General features: G+C 35.0%; 1 protein-coding gene across 3 annotated transcripts in view; it reads left to right on the top strand.

Annotated features, from left to right (window-relative positions):
• The window catches only part of IFT80 (intraflagellar transport 80), a 133883-nt gene that overhangs the window by 34614 nt on the left and 82603 nt on the right, over positions 1–16666 (top strand). For all 3 annotated transcript variants that reach the window (XM_058730351.1, XM_058730350.1, XM_058730352.1), the window contains 3 exons: positions 7524–7633; positions 10962–11051; positions 11791–11928. In XM_058730351.1, coding sequence (XP_058586334.1) covers positions 7524–7633; positions 10962–11051; positions 11791–11928 — 338 coding nt within the window. The remainder of the gene's footprint in view (positions 1–7523; positions 7634–10961; positions 11052–11790; positions 11929–16666) is intronic.

Below are 16666 nucleotides of genomic sequence, written 5' to 3'. Positions count from 1 at the left end.
TATAGCCACTGTGGGAAGCAGTATGGAGGTTCCTCTTAAAAATAGAAATAGGGACACCTGGCTGGCTCCGTCGGTTGAGCATCTGACTGTTGATTTTTGTTCAGGTCATGATCCCAGGGTCGTGGGTTTGAGCCCTGCATCAGGCTCTGTGCTGAGCATGGAGTCTGCTTGAGATTCTCTCTCTCTCTCTCTCTCTCTCTCTCTCTCTCTCTCTCTCTCTTCCCTCCCCCCACCCCAACTCCTTTTCTTGCTCTCTCTAAAATAAAAAATAATAATAAGGGCACCTGGGTGGCTCAGTTGCTTGGGTGTTTGACTTCAGCTGAGGTCATGATCTCGCCGTTTGTGGGTTCGAGCCCCGCGTCAGGCTCTGTGCTGACAGCTCGGAGCCTGAAGCCTGCTTTGGATTCTGTGTCTCCCTCTCTCTCTGCCCCTCCCCCACTCAAACTCTCTCTCTCTCTCTCTCTCTCTCTCTCTCTCTCTCTCTCTCAAATAAATAAAACATTAAAAAAATTAAAAATAATTAAAAAATAGAAATACCATATGATACAGTAGTTCAACTACTGGGTATTTACCCAAGGAAAACAAAAAAACTAATTCAGAAAGATATATGCTCCCCTGTGCAGCATCATTTACAATAGCCAAGATACAGAAGCAACCTAAGCGTCCATTGATAGATGAATGGATAAGGAAAATGTGGTATATATGTACAATGGAATATTACACAGCCATAAAAAAGGTGAAGTCTTGTCATTTGAGACAACATGGGTGGACCTAAAGGGTATTATGCTAAGTTGGTTGCTAGAGGGAAGGGGGTGAGGGGATGGGAAAAATGGGGGAAGGGGAGTGGGAGATAATAGGCTTCCCATTATGGAGTGAATAAGTCACAGGAATAAAAGGCACAATATAGGGAATATAGTCAACGATATTGTAATAGTGTTGTTTGATGACAAATGGCAGCTATGCTTGTGGTGAACATAGCATAACATATAGAGAAATTGAATCACTGTGTTGTACACCTGAAACTAATGTAACACTGTGTCAACTACATTCAGAAAAATTAAAAATAATAATAACCAAAAAATAAAATAAATTGGGGTGACCAGTACGGAGGTTATTGGAATGTTCTATGCTAGTGTGCAATAAGGCTTGAACAGAGGCAGCGATGATAGTAGTTGAAAAAAGTGAATAGTTCTTAGTGGCTGAGAGGAATGGATATCTTGTAAAAGGGAAAAAATACAGACAGAAGAATAAATGAGGGGTTAGTGTGGAAGGATAATAGTTTTGAATATGTAGAGTTTGAAGTCTTCAGGGCAAGTGGAAATATTGTGTTAGAGCTCAGAGGTAAAGGCTGAAATATTAAAGTGAGAGTCAGTTTCGGAAAGGTGAAAGATGAAGCTATAGGGGAAGTTGCCATCCCCAAGGGAGAGGTAGCTGAGGCTAGAAACTAAAGATGCAAATGCATTCATTTAAGCTTTTTCTCTGTACCGACCCAGTGACATATATAACCCAAAAGTTGCTTTTGTGTGGAATAAATCCCACTTGATTTATTGTTAGTATATGTCCCTACAAGTAGAATGAAAGAGGAATAATTCTTGGTGTTCTAATTCTTAATGATTTGGCAACCCCAAAACATTGAGTTCTTACTATCATGAACAACACAATAAACAGCTGGTTGTTTATTGTGTTACAAAGTAATTTCTAGTAGTAGTAGCTAACAGATAGTGCTTATATAGTATCAGACTCTGCTCTGAGTACTTTACTTATACCCAATGTAGACCTATATTACATTGAAGGCAAAGATAGCTAATTCTTCAGTGTAGTAGTGAAGAGTTTGTTTCAAAGCATTCTTAAAAACATACAAAAACAACATTTTAGGGGCTACTTTTTAGTATGAGTGTGAAAAACATGGTATATTTGACCATGCACTTCCTTAAAACAATCGAAATACATTTTTGTCTCCTCTTCTGTGGTTTAAAATGCCTTCAACAGGTTGAAAGAATTTAGATAATTTGTTTTACAGAGAGATAAGGGTCTGACATTTAACACAACCCCAGGTGCATGTGGTTTCTTAAAAAATGTCAAAAGGGTCATGTGATCTTAGTGTACAAAGTCAGAAAAACAAGATCTTTTTGAGTGTCTTAACTGAAATGGAGCATAAATGAAAATTCCCAATATAAAAAGCAAGAAATTATTTAATTCTTCTGAAACTACTTTTGTTTTTTTGTCCATTTTTTTGTTAATGTTTGAATTAATAACATCTTATTACATATTTTGCTAAACTTTTTATAGTAAACTTACTCAACCTGAAGACTATATTTGTTATTTTCATACTGACTTTGCGAAGTGAAGTGTGGCTCTGGGAGTAAGTCAATGCTTTAATAAGGATATTTTTTAAAAAACATTTTAAATATTACAGATTTGTTTGAAGTGCAAGTGGGATAGATTTCATCATAATAGAAACCATAATTTTCTTTATGAAGCTAATTTATCTACTTTCAGTAATAATCTTTATCCGAACTACCCAAATTGGAAATTGTATTGTATGTCTCCTTTTGGGAAAGAAAACTTTCATGAATATACTAGTTTTACACTTAACATTTTATTATAAATATAAGAGCTGAATAAAACGAAGACTTCTCTTAGTTCTTGATGTTATACCCATTTTGAATATTGGTGGTTAAGAAGATTTAACTAATGAGACTTGGCTATTAATCTTACCTATCATAACCCTATATTTGTGTTCTGATTGAACAAATGTGATTAAAAGCCTCATGTATTACAAAGGAATTGCTTAACTTTTCCTCTATAAGCTTATTTTGTTTTATACAATACATTATTATATCTGTTTTTTAAACAGTATTATTGTTTAAAAATATTTTTTAAACAGGAAGTGAATAATCACTAAGTTCCAACACGGAAGATAAGAATTCTGAAGATTTGTAAGATTTATAAGCAAGGAAATGGTGACACAGCTGATTTAATGAGGCAACAGATTCAATGTTAAAGAGGACAAAAGCGTCCATAGCTCCTCATCCTATACCCCAACTGTGCCTTTTACCAAACTAAAGTGCTAGAGTCACATCCTGTATAACTCAATGGGAGTTGTATTTACTGAATTATTTCCTTGAGGATAGATGTTTGTCATAGTTTAGTAAACACCCCAGGAAAGTGTAATTTTACTGAATATATTCATGATGATCTTTAATTAAAACATATTAAGTTACTTTTTTTGAACAATAATTACAACTATAATACTGGGAATAAAGAAGGTACCTATATTTCTCATTGTATCAAATAATCTTTCCGCCCCTATTCCCTTCCAGTAATCATCAAGAACCACATTTGAAATATCTCAAATTTTGATTTACATTTTCTGAGAAATTTATTAGAGAGGAATTCTGCTCATTTGGAGATTTACTTGTGAAGCCCAGCCAGGTCAGCTCCTGGCTACTTCCAGAGAATATTACAAGAGAACATACTTACCAAGTACCGAAGAAGTGCCTTCTGAGGTTGGCCATCTGTAGGTTCCTCTGATAGAGAACAATCCTGGATGTCATAGATTGAATAGCATATTAAGACCCAATATAAAACTCAATAAATAGAAGGCATACTTTATGGTGTTTTTTTTTTTTTTGGATTAGGTCTAAACTAGATTTTCTAAATCCCTTAAACCACTGAGACTTACAGCTGAATTATATTCTGATTAGGAAGAAAATGGCATAAAGGAAGTAGGGTGCCACTTGAACACAAACATTTATCTTACTGAAATTTACTCCCTGTTAATTACTGATCACTCCCTGTTGATTAGCATCAGTTGGGTTTGCATTTAAATAAACAGTTAAATCTTATTGATTGCCCATAAATCCTCAGATTCAGATTTCATTTTAGTGAAAATGTAAATTACAGAAAGATTCATTTATTCATTCACAGAAAGCCAACTGCTACAATAGTCTGACTTAGGAGTTCCAGACAATATTTTAAAAGCTTGGCTTTAGAAATATAGTAGGATTAATATTTCATAGATTAATTGTTCACCTTCATTCACTTTCCTAATGGATAGGTAACTGAGTCAGAATTTTGTTTTTTATTTTTTAAAATTTACATACAAATTAGCATATACTGCAACAATGATTTCAGGAGTAGATTGCTTAATGCCCCTTACCCATTTAGCCCATCCCCCCTCCCACAACCCCTCCAGCAACCCTCAGTTTGTTCTACATATTTATGAGTCTTTTCTGCTTTGTTCCCCTCCCTGTTTTTATATTATTTTTGTTTCCCTTCCCTTATGTTCATCTCTTTTGTCTCTTAAAGTCCTCATATGAATGAAGTCATATGATTTTTGTCTTTCTCTGACTAATTTCACTTAGTATAACACCCTCCAGTTCCATCCACGTAGTTGCAAATGGCAAGATTTCATTCTTTTTGATTGCTGAGTAACACTCCATTGTGTATATATACCACATTTTCCTTATCCATTCATCCATCGATGGACATTTGAGCTCTTTCCATACTTTGGCTATTGTTGATACTGCTGCTACAAACATGGGGGTGCATGTGTCCCTTTGAAACAGCACACCTGTATCCCGTGGATAAATGCCTAGTAGTGCAATTGCTGGGTCGTAGGGTAGGTGTATTTTTAATTTTTTGAGGAACCTCCATACTGTTTTCCAGAGTGGCTGCACTAGCTTGCATTACTACCAATAATGCAAAAGAGATCCTCTTTCTCCACATCCTTGCCAACATCTGTTGTTGCCTAAGTTGTTAATGTTAGCCGTTCTGACAGGTGTAAGGTGGTATCTCATTGTGGTTTTGATTTGTATTTCCCTGATGACAAGTGATGTTGAGCATTTTTTCATGTGTCGGTTGGAAATCTGGATGTCTCCTTTGGAGAAGTGTCTATTCATGTCTTTGCCCATTTCTTCACTGGATTATTTGTTTTTTGGGTATTGAGTTTGGTAAATTCTTTATAGATTTTGGATACTGAACCTTTATCTGTTATGTCATTTGCAAATATCTTCTCCCATTCTGTCAGTTGCCTTTTAGTTTTGCTGATTGTTTCCTTTGCTGTGCAGAAGCTTTTTATTTTGATGAGGTCCCAGTAGTTCATTTTTGCTTTTGTTTCTCTTCCCTCTGGAGGCGTGTTGAGTAAGAAGTTGCTGCGGCCAAGATCAAAGAGGTTTTTGCCTGCTTTCTCCTCGAGGATTTTGATGGCTTCCTGTCTTACATTGAGGTTGTTCATCCATTTTGACTTTATTTTTGTGTATGGTGTAAGAAAGTGGTCCAGGTTCATTCTTCTGCATGCCACTGTCCAGTTTTCCCAGCACCATTTGCTGAAGAGACTGTCTTTATTCCATTGGATATTCTTTCCTGCTTTGTCAAAGATTAGTTGGCCATACGTTTGTGGGTCCATTTCTGGGTTCTCTATTCTGGTCCATTGATCTGAGTGTCTGTTCTTGTGCCAGTACCATACTGTCTTGATGATTACAGCTTGTATGCCTCCTGCTTTGGTTTTCTTTTTCAAGATTGCTTTGGCTATTGGGGGTCTTTTCTGGTTCCATACAAATTTTAGGATTATTTGTTCTAGTTCTGTGAAGAATGCTGGTGTTATTTTGATAGGGATTGCATGGAATATGTATGTAGATTGCTTTGGGTAGTATCGACATTTTAACAGTATTTGTTCTTCCTCTCCAGGAGCATGGACTCTTTTTCCATTTTTTTGTGTCTTCTTCAATTTCTTCCATAAAGTTTCTATAGTTTTCAGTGTATAGATTTTTCACCTCTTTGGTTAGATTTATTCCTAGGTATTTTATGGTTTTTTGTGCAACTGTAAATGGGATCAATTCCTAGATTTCTCCTTCTGTTGCTTCATTGTTGGTGTATAGGAATGCAACTGATTTCTGTGAATTGATTTTATATACTGCAACTTTGCTGAATTCATGAATCAATTCTAGCAGTTTTTTGGTGGAATCTTTTGGGTTTTCCATACAGAGTATCATGTCATCTGCGAAGAGTAAAAGTCTGACCTCCTCCTGGCCGATTTGGATGCCTTTTATTTCTTTGTGTTGTCTGATTGCAGAGGCTAAGACTTCCAATACTATGTTGAATAACAGTGGCGAGAGTGGACCTGACCTTAGGGGGAAAGCTGTCAGTTTTTCCCCATTGAGGGTGATATTAGTGTTGGGTTGTTCATATATGGCTTTTATTATCTCAAGGTATGATCCTTCTATCCCTACTTTCTTGAGGGCTTTTTTTAAGAAAGGATGCTGTATTTTGTCAAATGCTTCCTCTGCATCTGTTGAGAGGATCATATGGTTCTTGTCCTTTCTTTTACTGATGTGATGAATCATGTTAATGTTTTGCGGATATTGAACCAGCCCTGCATCCCAGGTATAAATCCCACTTGGTCGTGGTGAAGAATTTTTTTAATATATTGTTGGATCCAGTTGGCTAATATCTTGTTGAGGATTTTTGCATCCATGTTCTTCAGGGAAATTGGTCTATAGTTCTCCTTTTTAGTGGGGTCTCTCTCTGGTTTTGGAATCAAGGTAATGCTGGCTTCATACGAAGAGTTTGGAAGTTTTCCTTCCATTTCTATTTTTTGGAACACCTTCAAGAAAGTAGGTGTTAACTGTTCCTTAAATGATTGGTAGAATTCCCCTGGAAAGCCATCTGGCCCTGGACTCTTGTTTCTTGGCAGATTTTTTATTACTAATTCGATTTCCTTACTGATTATGGGTCTGTTCAAATTTTCTATTTCTTCCTGTTTCAGTTTTGGTAGTGTATATGTTTCTAGGAAGTTGTCCATTTCTTCCAGATTGCCCATTTTATTGGCATATAATTGGTCATAGTATTCTTTATTATTGTTTTTACTTCTGCTGTATTGGTTGTGATCTCTCCTCTTTCATTCTTGATTTTATTTATTTGGGTCCTTTCCTTTTTCTTCTTGATCAAACTGGCTAGTGGTTTATCAATTTTGTTAATTCTTTCAAAGAACCAGCTTCTGTTTTCATTGATCTGTTCTACTGTTTTTTTGGTTTCAGTAGCATTAATTTTTGCTCTAATCTTTATTATTTCCTGTCTTCTGCTGGTTTTGGGTTTTATTTGCTGTTCTTTTTCCAGCTCCTTAAGGCGTAAGGTTAGGTTGTGTATCTGAGATTTTCTTCCCTCTTTAGGAAGGCCTGGATTGCTATATACTTTCCTCTTATGACCGCCTTTGCTGTGTCCCAGAGGTTTTGGATTGTGGTGTTATCATTTTCATTGGCTTCCATATGCTTTTCAATTTTGTCTTTAACTTCTTGGTTAGCCCATTCATTCTTTAGTAGGATGTTCTTCAGTCTCCAAGTATTTGAGACACAGTGACACAAGTATTTGGTACCTTTCCAAATTTTTTCTTGTGGTTGATTTCCAGTTTCATAGCATTGTGGTCTGAAAATATGCACTTTTTTGATCCTCTTAACTAGCTCTTTTATTATAAGGCATAATAATGAAAATTTATCAGTTTTTTTTTCTTTTCCTTTTCACAGGAACACCAGTATATTCAGTAGTGTGGGGCCCTGATTCAGAAAAGGTTCTTTACACAGCAGGCAAGCAGCTGATCATTAAACCTCTTCAACCAAATGCTAAAGTTTTACAGGTACTTCTCAGGTATTTGCAAATTGTTATCAGGACCTGCTGGACTGCTAAATAAGAGGTCACTTTCTTAGGAGTCTCTTTCTTCTGGGTGGTCTTTTTATGTCTGACTTTTAAGTGTGTGTTTTTATTAGCCTTTATTACAGAATAGGGGATATCTGGTTATGTTTCTAACAAGGTTTACTTCCTCCTTATCCAATTTACATTATTCTAGCAAATCATAAATGTGTTTAGAGTTACTAAATTGTCTCATGATTTGGCATGGCAGGCATCTTTAAATTTAGCACAATCAGCCTCACATGTGTAGATTTAAGACAAAACAGGGTGAAATCATAAAACTTTAAAAGTTTAGACTGTGTTTTTTTTATCATTATAACTAGCATCCTCCTCCTCTTCAACATCATCTATTCAATACACTTAAGCTTTCTCTAAGACCATTGCATTCTTTGGTATTTTTAGAGTGGAGAGGTCATAAATGTAATGTTTAGAACAAATTAGGTATATATAATTTTACCAGTTATATAGAAGCAAAACAATGGTGGCAGTTAAGTCAGAGTAGGACAAATTAATGGGAAACCTTAAGCCTATATTCAGTATTTTGATGTTGGATTTCATTGTTAAAATGCAGAATCATATTTTATTTTGATAATGACACAGTGTAGTGTTGGTAATAAAAATATAGGCTTTGGAGTTTGTCACATGGTTTTAGGATGTTCACTTATTTATCTAAATGTAACTTTAGGCAAGTTATAAAATATCTTTGATTCTCAGCTTTCTCATCTCTTAGTTGTGATGCTAATACCCACTTAGTAGGATTGTTGTGAAGATTAAATGAATTAAATTGCAAAGTGCATAGGACAGTGTATACAATAAGCATATTGAATGCATAGAGTAAGCACTCAATATAGAGTACTCATTACTATAGTTATTATTATGAGTTATTATATCATCTCTACCTTTTAGTCAGCCCCCAATAAATTAGAGCCAAGGAGGTCAGAAAAAAAAGATGTAGAAATGACTGGGTCTTGAGTAAGGGATTTGGTGTTAGAGACTGACCAACTACAATGGGTATAAAAGTGATTTAAGAAGCAGCATCAGATTTAATAGCTGAGTAGGTAATAGATTTGGGGAGTAAGGGGATAGAAATGTTATTGAGTTTCCATATTGAGTTTCTACAAATGTATTGAGTTTCTACAACTTCTATGTAGGTTATGTTATATATATTTTATAAAGTCAACATGCATTTAAATTTTTACTGCATGCAGAACACTCTGCTAAGAACTATGCGACAAACAAGAAATAGAAGATACAGGTCCTTGCTCTAAGGCAACTAAGGTAAAAAATTTGGGCAAACAGAAGAAGCTGCAAAAGAGAACTAGTTCTGCCTGCCTTTAGTCAAACTCCTTCCACACCACTCAGACTCCAAAACTCTACTTTGAAATTGTACAGCAAAACAGGCAAGATGAATCTTTAGTTTATAGTTATGTGATTTATTGAGATACCTGTAATTAGGCTTATATAAATGAAACTCAGGAAGTTAAATTATAGTTTAGTGGTCTAGTAGAGCTTATGGGCCAGCATGTAGTGGAGGGAAAGAAAAGTATCCATTGTCAAAATTCAGCTAGAGTGGAAGAAGAGTTGAAGTATAATTAGTAACTTAATGCAAATTTTCTTTTTTTTCTTTTTGGTAAACTAAAGCTGCAGCAGTTTTCCTTGGGCATAAACACATTAAAATTTGTATTGTCCACAAAAGGAACGCTTAATTAATTCTTGCTTGTAGAATACAGTTCAAAAGTAAATACCTGATTTTCCTTTAAAGCTCTAGGGACTCTTCTAGAGACCCAGAAGTTGGTTTTATAGTGAAGAGACTTTTTAAAAATTTATTTATTCAGTGAAAATGTAGTGCATACATACTATATACCAAGCACCATGCCGTGTGTGACATAATGCAAAGTGAAACAGAACAGTTCCTGCCTTCAAGGAGCTTGCTTCTGTTCAAAGGAATTTCACAGATTGTGCAATTCATGGAGATATAATTGAAAACTGTCTATGCCTTATGTATAGTATATAAATATATGTAATATATAAACTGATAATCCTAAATCATAGTAGAAGAAAAGTTTAAATCCTATTTTGTTCCTAACTTTTGAATATGCAAAAATTTATTTTTACAGCTTTGAAATGAGACTCTTGAGAATCTGTGTGTGTGTATCTGTATATACCCATATCTGTGTCTATGTTTTGTTGTTTTTGTCCTTGTAGTTTATTTGAGGACATTGTATTAAGTTGGCAGTAAATTGTGTGAATTACTGCTTTTTAAAATATATCTTCAGTAAACAAGCTATGAATTATTGCTTCTTCTTAGAGCTTATTTGACCCTAATTTAATTTTACTCTGTGTACATTAAGAACAATAGGTTGGGAAGGGTCAATAGAGCCCTTAACATTGGTTACTCTTTGATGTGAAGTTAATTGGCTCAGACATTAAAATGTACCTTATGGTCTTCAAGGAAAATTAATTCTTTTTAAGTTGTATTAGTCTGCCTAAACATGATAAAAGATAGCTTTTTAATTACTTGTGGTAATAGCTAAATGGACACGTGGATTGTATTTAAAAAGCAAGAAAGCATCCATGCTTACTTTCTAGATTGCCAATTTCTGGGTGACACACACACACACACACACACACATATATATATATATGTATGTAGGCATTCTCTTTCTCTCTCTCTCTCTCTCTATATATATATATATATAATAGAATATGTACGTATCTGTGGAAAACATCCTTTTGTTATATGATAAATGCAGTAGCAGTTTCTTATAGAGTTCAGTGACTACTCTAGAGACATTCAGGTAAAGAGAATGAAGCTTAGGAAAATATGCAGAGGAGAATGAACAGAGTACTAAAGAAGATGATCATGTAATAAAAGTTAAAAAAAAGAAAATTAGTAAATAAGAATAAAGGCATTATCTTTGGATAAACTGTATAAAAGAAAGCAAGATTTGGATTCATAACACTGTTATCACATACATGTCAAACTTGAAATAGTTCAACAGCAAGAGATTTTCCATCTGGAGTCTAGGCAACTGAAGAGATTTATAAGGATGTAAGCTATATAGTGGATGTCATAGTGCTAAGTGTTTTCATTACTTTAAATTAGAAATGAAACAAGAAAATGAGATTATACATAACAGCTATGAAAGAAAGATAGAAATCTCCAAGGACAGGATAAGAGAATCATTAGGCAAAATGTCCTTTATTAAAAAAAAAAGCAAACAACTTTTCAGTGCTCTTGAAGTTATAGTTAATATCTTACTTTTTTCTCATAGTGGAAAGCTCATGATGGCATTATTTTAAAAGTAGATTGGAACTCTGTCAATGATCTAATTTTATCTGCTGGTGAGGATTGTAAATATAAGGTATGTAACATTTGAATCTATCACCTGGATGAAAGAATTGAATTTAGGTGAAAAGTATTTAGCATATAAGAATATGCTTTTAGTCCTTCACTTTAGCTACATCTTGTAACTATAATAATTCAACAAATTGATATTTTATAATTTTAAGTGATATATTAAAGTGTTGACTTTCTCATTGACCTCTCTCATTGACCCATAGAATTTGACTTAATGAGTAGCAACATAAATGCAACTTCTAGTTTTGCTGAATATTTAAATCAACTCAGTTGAAGTTTTAAAAATAATTTTTACTGGCTTATTAAACATTGTTTATTTAGCTTCAGACCAAAATCATTTATAATAAAGAATAAGATTTAATGTAACTGGAATTAGAGGAAATTTAATTGAAATAAATACTTGTAGGGAAAGTTGATACAGCACTTACTGAGAAAAAAATTTAAGCAAAAAAACATCTCAAAAATTTATTGTTAAATTTAAAAGGACTCAAGGTGTGTAGTTTATATAATTAATCAAAGATGTGGTGAAATTGGAAAATTATTATGTTATCATAAAGTATTTTTTGTGATGTATAGGTTTTAAAGAATACAGCTTTTCCCCCTTGTGTGGTAGTAAAAACATTTAATTACTATTATTATAAAGTAATGATTTATGAGTCTTTAATTGATACCTTACTGTAGGACAAACTTGTCTGTAATAATGTGGTGAGTGTTATAAAAGATTTTTTAATTTGCTGTTTTAGGTATGGGATAGTTATGGCCGTCCTCTGTACAATTCACAACCTCATGAGCATCCTATTACCTCAGTTGCCTGGGCTCCAGATGGAGAATTATTTGCTGTTGGATCGTTTCATACTTTACGCTTGTGTGATAAAACTGGGGTAAGTTATAATGGTGAACAATCACAGATGTGCTGTCATAAATGTGGTAATGCATAACACACCTGGTTCACAATCTTTAAAAAATATTTTCAGTGAATGCATTTGACTGCATCTTTCTGATTTGTCTTCTGAATATACTGGTTCAGTCAATTCCAGATTTATGGGACCATACAGTTTGAAGAATGGGTATATTCTTTACTATTTTTCTTTCTGGAAATACTTTAAGCATGGTTATGAAAGATGGAGAAGTAAAGATTTCTACTCAATCAAAAGGGAGAGTTCAATTTTAAACTTTTTTTTTTAAACTGTCAATATGTTTCATATAGAAATTTTGCATATGTTTGGTATGGAATTGATAGTAAATTTTAAAAATAATCATCTTAAAACCAGAGAAATTGGGTTTTTGTCAAGAATTCATGTTTGAATACATGGGGGACTTGTTCCTCACAAGAGAGTGCTCTTCATACAAATTCTGTTTAGAAATTAGGCAAACAGTGAAGCTCAAGAGCATTTACCCACTGTAGTTGAATAATGAGTTATTTCATCAAAGTGTTCCAGGAGCAGCCGAGTTTGGAGTAGGGTTATTCTATACTATTCCTAAATAAGAGGAAATCACATAATTGTTCTGTGGCTTATTTTCCTTGAATGCAAAATAAGACAGTTAACTTACAATTATTAAAGCTTTATAAATGATCTATTAAGTTTTCTGGTAATTTGTTTTGTGTCACATAAAATATGAAGTCTTCTGCCTGGCTTTATAAACTGTCTGAACCCTGGTGCCATAAAATCCATTTAGTCTTTTTTCCCCACAGCTCCCTAACTTGTATCTGTGCTCAAATCAGTCTCATGAATCTCCTCTGCCCATCATTAACATCCTTACTTATCCTTCCTTTCATGGAATGCTCTCACCTCTGTCTTAATATTTACTGAATTCTACCCATTTTTTAAAAAAAATTTTTAAATGTTTATTTATTTATTTATTTATTTATTTTTTTAACGTTTATTTATTTTTGAGACAGAGAGAGACAGAGCATGAATGGGGGAGGGTCAGAGAGAGAGGGAGACACAGAATCCGAAACAGGCTCCAGGCTCTGAGCTGTCAGCACAGAGCCCGACGCGGGGCTCGAACTCACGGACCGCGAGATCATGACCTGAGCTGAAGTCGGACGCTTAACTGACTGAGACACCCAGGTGCCCCAAATGTTTATTTATTTTTGAGACAGAGACAGAGACAGAGACACAGAGTGCAAGTGGGGCAGGGGCAGAGAGAGAGGGAGACACAGAATCTGAAGCAGGCTCCAGACTCTGAGCTGTCAGCACAGAGCCCAATGTGGGGCTCAAACTCACGAACCACGAGATCATGACCTGAGCTGAAGTTGGACACTTAACTGACTGAGCCACCCAGGCACCTCCTACCCATTCTTTAAGGCCCATCTGTTGTTTGACTTCCTTTCCTGATACCTTCCATAGGTATTCATTTTTCTAACTTCCTCTTACCTAAGGTCTCTCTTATTTTAGCTATAACATCAAGATGTTATATCAGATAATCTCATTTTTATCTGATTTTTCAGCAATGATTCTAAGTCTATAGAATATATACTCATTTTCACAATGTATTATCTTTTTATATTTTCCATTTTAATTTTATGTGTATTATTGTTGACTCCTTAGACAGTTTATAAGATCCCACAGCTCAATGGGTCTCTGTTATCTGTATAACACAGTAGATACCCCATAATTCACCAATAAGTTGATTTAAACATGATTATTTTAAATTGCTATTTTGATGAAAATATTTAAAAATTTTAAAATGTGGGGTGTTGAATTGATTTGAATAATTAATGACTTACTTCATTAAATACCAAACCTATTATTAGAATATCAGCTATTCTGGAAAATTAAACTTTCCAAAAGGATTTTTTTTTACCTTATTTGACTGAACAGACTGAATATATTATAATAATATTTTAAGGATTTGAATAGCATTTTAAATATGTTCTTTTATTCAATAGATGTTACTTTTATACTGCTCATTGTATACTGCTCATTGGAGAGTATTTTAGAAACTGGGGATAGGGAGATGTAAAGATTTTCACTCAAGTTGTGACAGTTTAATAGAGAATTGGTATAAGACTCATACTACAGTGTGATAAATGCTATACAAGAGGTTTATTTTGTGCAAGCACTATGAAGGTGTGGCAGAACTTAATTTTGCCTGTGGATATTGATTAGAGAGCTGAGACTTGAAGAATTAGTAGTCCTTCAAGGAAATAAGTTGGGGGAAGAGAGTTGCAGGTAGAAGGAACCTTTCGTGTATCCCAGTATGGTGCCTTTTATGCAATGTCAATAATATTTTGCTTGGAATAGTACCAGGAGATAAGATACTCTTGGACCCGATCTGTGTTTGCCACATAAAAGAGTCTGGCTTTTAAAAATCAAATTATTTTCTGTGGAGCACTCTTAGGAGTTGCTGTAGGGTAGAAAAGAGGTGAGGGGGTTGAGCTCCTAGTCTTCTTCTCCAGCCGAAATCAGAAGACCTCTACATTAATCAGTTTTACTAGTTGAACATCAAAATAAGATTTCCTTTGAAGAGCTAAAACAATGAAATTGGAAAAATGGTGTGTGTTAGTAGAGAGCCGTGGCTGGTGGGTAGTAACATGATAATATTCAAATATTGGAAATATTGCTTTGGTATCAAAGGAGCAGTGGTACAGGAGAGGGAAGAGAACATGCAAAAGCAAGGAATTATAGTCTGTTAGAAAAATTAGAAGCAGTTTGCATTTTATCCTCATGCAGTACTGGGCCACTGTTTCACTTTAAGTAATGACATTATCAGATTTGGCATTTTTAGGGAAGTGTACTCTGAGGTCAGCAGGGAGGATGGATTAGAGGGACAGTAGACTGTAGGCAAGATGGTTAATTAAAGGCTTTTGCAGTAGTACAAGAAAGTGATGTTGTCCTGAATGATAGGGAATAGCAGTGGAGATGGGAAGAAGTGGACAGGTTCAGGAGATGAACTCTTCCTATAAAAAGTGGGAAGAGTCTGGAGCACCAGGGTGGCTCAGTCGGTTAAGCATCTGACTTTGGTTTAGGTCATGATCTTGTGGTTCATGAGTTCAAGCCTCACGTTGGGTTCTGTGCTGACAGCTCAGAGCCTGGAGCCTGCTTTGGATTCTGTATCTCCCTCTCTCTCTATCTGCCCCTCCCCAGCTCGTGCTCTGTCTCTCTGTCTCTCTCTCTCAAAAATAAAGAAACATTAAAAAAAAACATTAAAGGGATAGTGGGAAGAGTCAAGAATAATTACCGGGGTTTCGATTTGAGTACCTTATTGTCTGGGTGCTGGCCTGAGGATAACACCTTCTTATGGTGTGGTATAATTTGCACTGGGTTTGTGTGACATAATTTTATTAAGATCCCTGTGCAATCATTACAATAATAAAACAAGTTACTTAAATTTTAACATTCATAAGTATCACCTGGGCATTGCTAAAATGCAGCTTCTTGGGCCCCCACTTATAATGTGATGAATTAAAATCTCAGTAGAATGGGGTCCAGGGATTTGTATTTTTAAGAAGTTCCCTGGTTACCTTTGTTAGGTGTTCCTCAGACAACACTTGAAGGAACACTTAAATAAAACATGTGAGATATTTGATTATTTCTTCTGAGTTCTAAAAGTGGTAAAGCTTGCTCTAGTATACAAAAAACGCTTTAGAGATGAAATAGTAAATGGTAATGAAGGTGATATCAAAAAGAGTAGTCTAATTAAAACGATAAAAAATCTCATACAGTTTATCCTTCTGATTCTTCCTTAGCATGTGTCTCACTTAAAATTATTTTGAGGATAGGGATATCTGGGTGACTCAGTCGATTAAGCCTCCAACTCTTGATTTTGGCTTAGGTCATGATCTCACAGTTCGGGAGTTTGAGCCCCACATCAGGCTCCATGCTGTCATGGGTTCTCTTTCTCCCTTTCTCTGCCCCTCCCCTGCTCATGCTCGCTCTCTCTCTCTCTCTCAAAATAAATAAATAAAACTTTAAAAAAAGGAAAATTATTTTGGGGCTATAATAATTTTGTTTTTCTCATAATTCGTAACTTAAAGTTGTGTAATTAATAGTAGTAATCATTCACCCAGGGGCATATTCTGTGGCTGAATGTCTGTCTCTCTCTCAAAATAAACACACTTTTGAAAAAAAAAGAAAAAGAAATAACTACAGGGGCACCTGGGTGGCTCAGCGGGTTAAGCACCTCGCTTTTGATTTTGGCTCAGGTCATGACCTCACAACTGGTGGGTTTGAACCCCGCATTGGCTCCACACTGAGCCTGCTTGGGATTCTCTCCTCTGTCTCTTCCCCTCCCCTGCTTGTGCCTGCACTCTCCCTGTCTCTCAAAATAAATAAATAAACATAAAAAAAAGAAGTACGTGTTCTCTTCAACCTGGAAATGTCACTCTTACCTCCTTATTTCTTTTTTGTTTCTCTCATAATCTGCAACTTAAAGTTTAAATAGTAGTAATCATTTATCCAGAGCCTGGCTTTGTGGAAGAATTTCAATATTAGATATAAGAATCTGGTCCTCAGGAAAGATCTGTACCCTCACATTTGCTACAAATTTATCAGATTTCTATTCTGAGAGCTCTTCACAAATTTTTAGTTGAATGCAGTGTTTCCTAAAATTTTATTAAAAATTCTTATCTAGGATTCCTTAACAAAAATTAGTAATTTTACAAAATAAGCTTTA

The sequence above is a fragment of the Neofelis nebulosa genome, chromosome 5, assembly GCF_028018385.1.
Source record: "Neofelis nebulosa isolate mNeoNeb1 chromosome 5, mNeoNeb1.pri, whole genome shotgun sequence".
Classification (NCBI taxonomy): Eukaryota; Metazoa; Chordata; class Mammalia; order Carnivora; family Felidae; genus Neofelis; species Neofelis nebulosa.
Note: the sequence above shows the minus strand (reverse complement) of the source record. Positions and strands in the feature narration are given on the sequence as shown.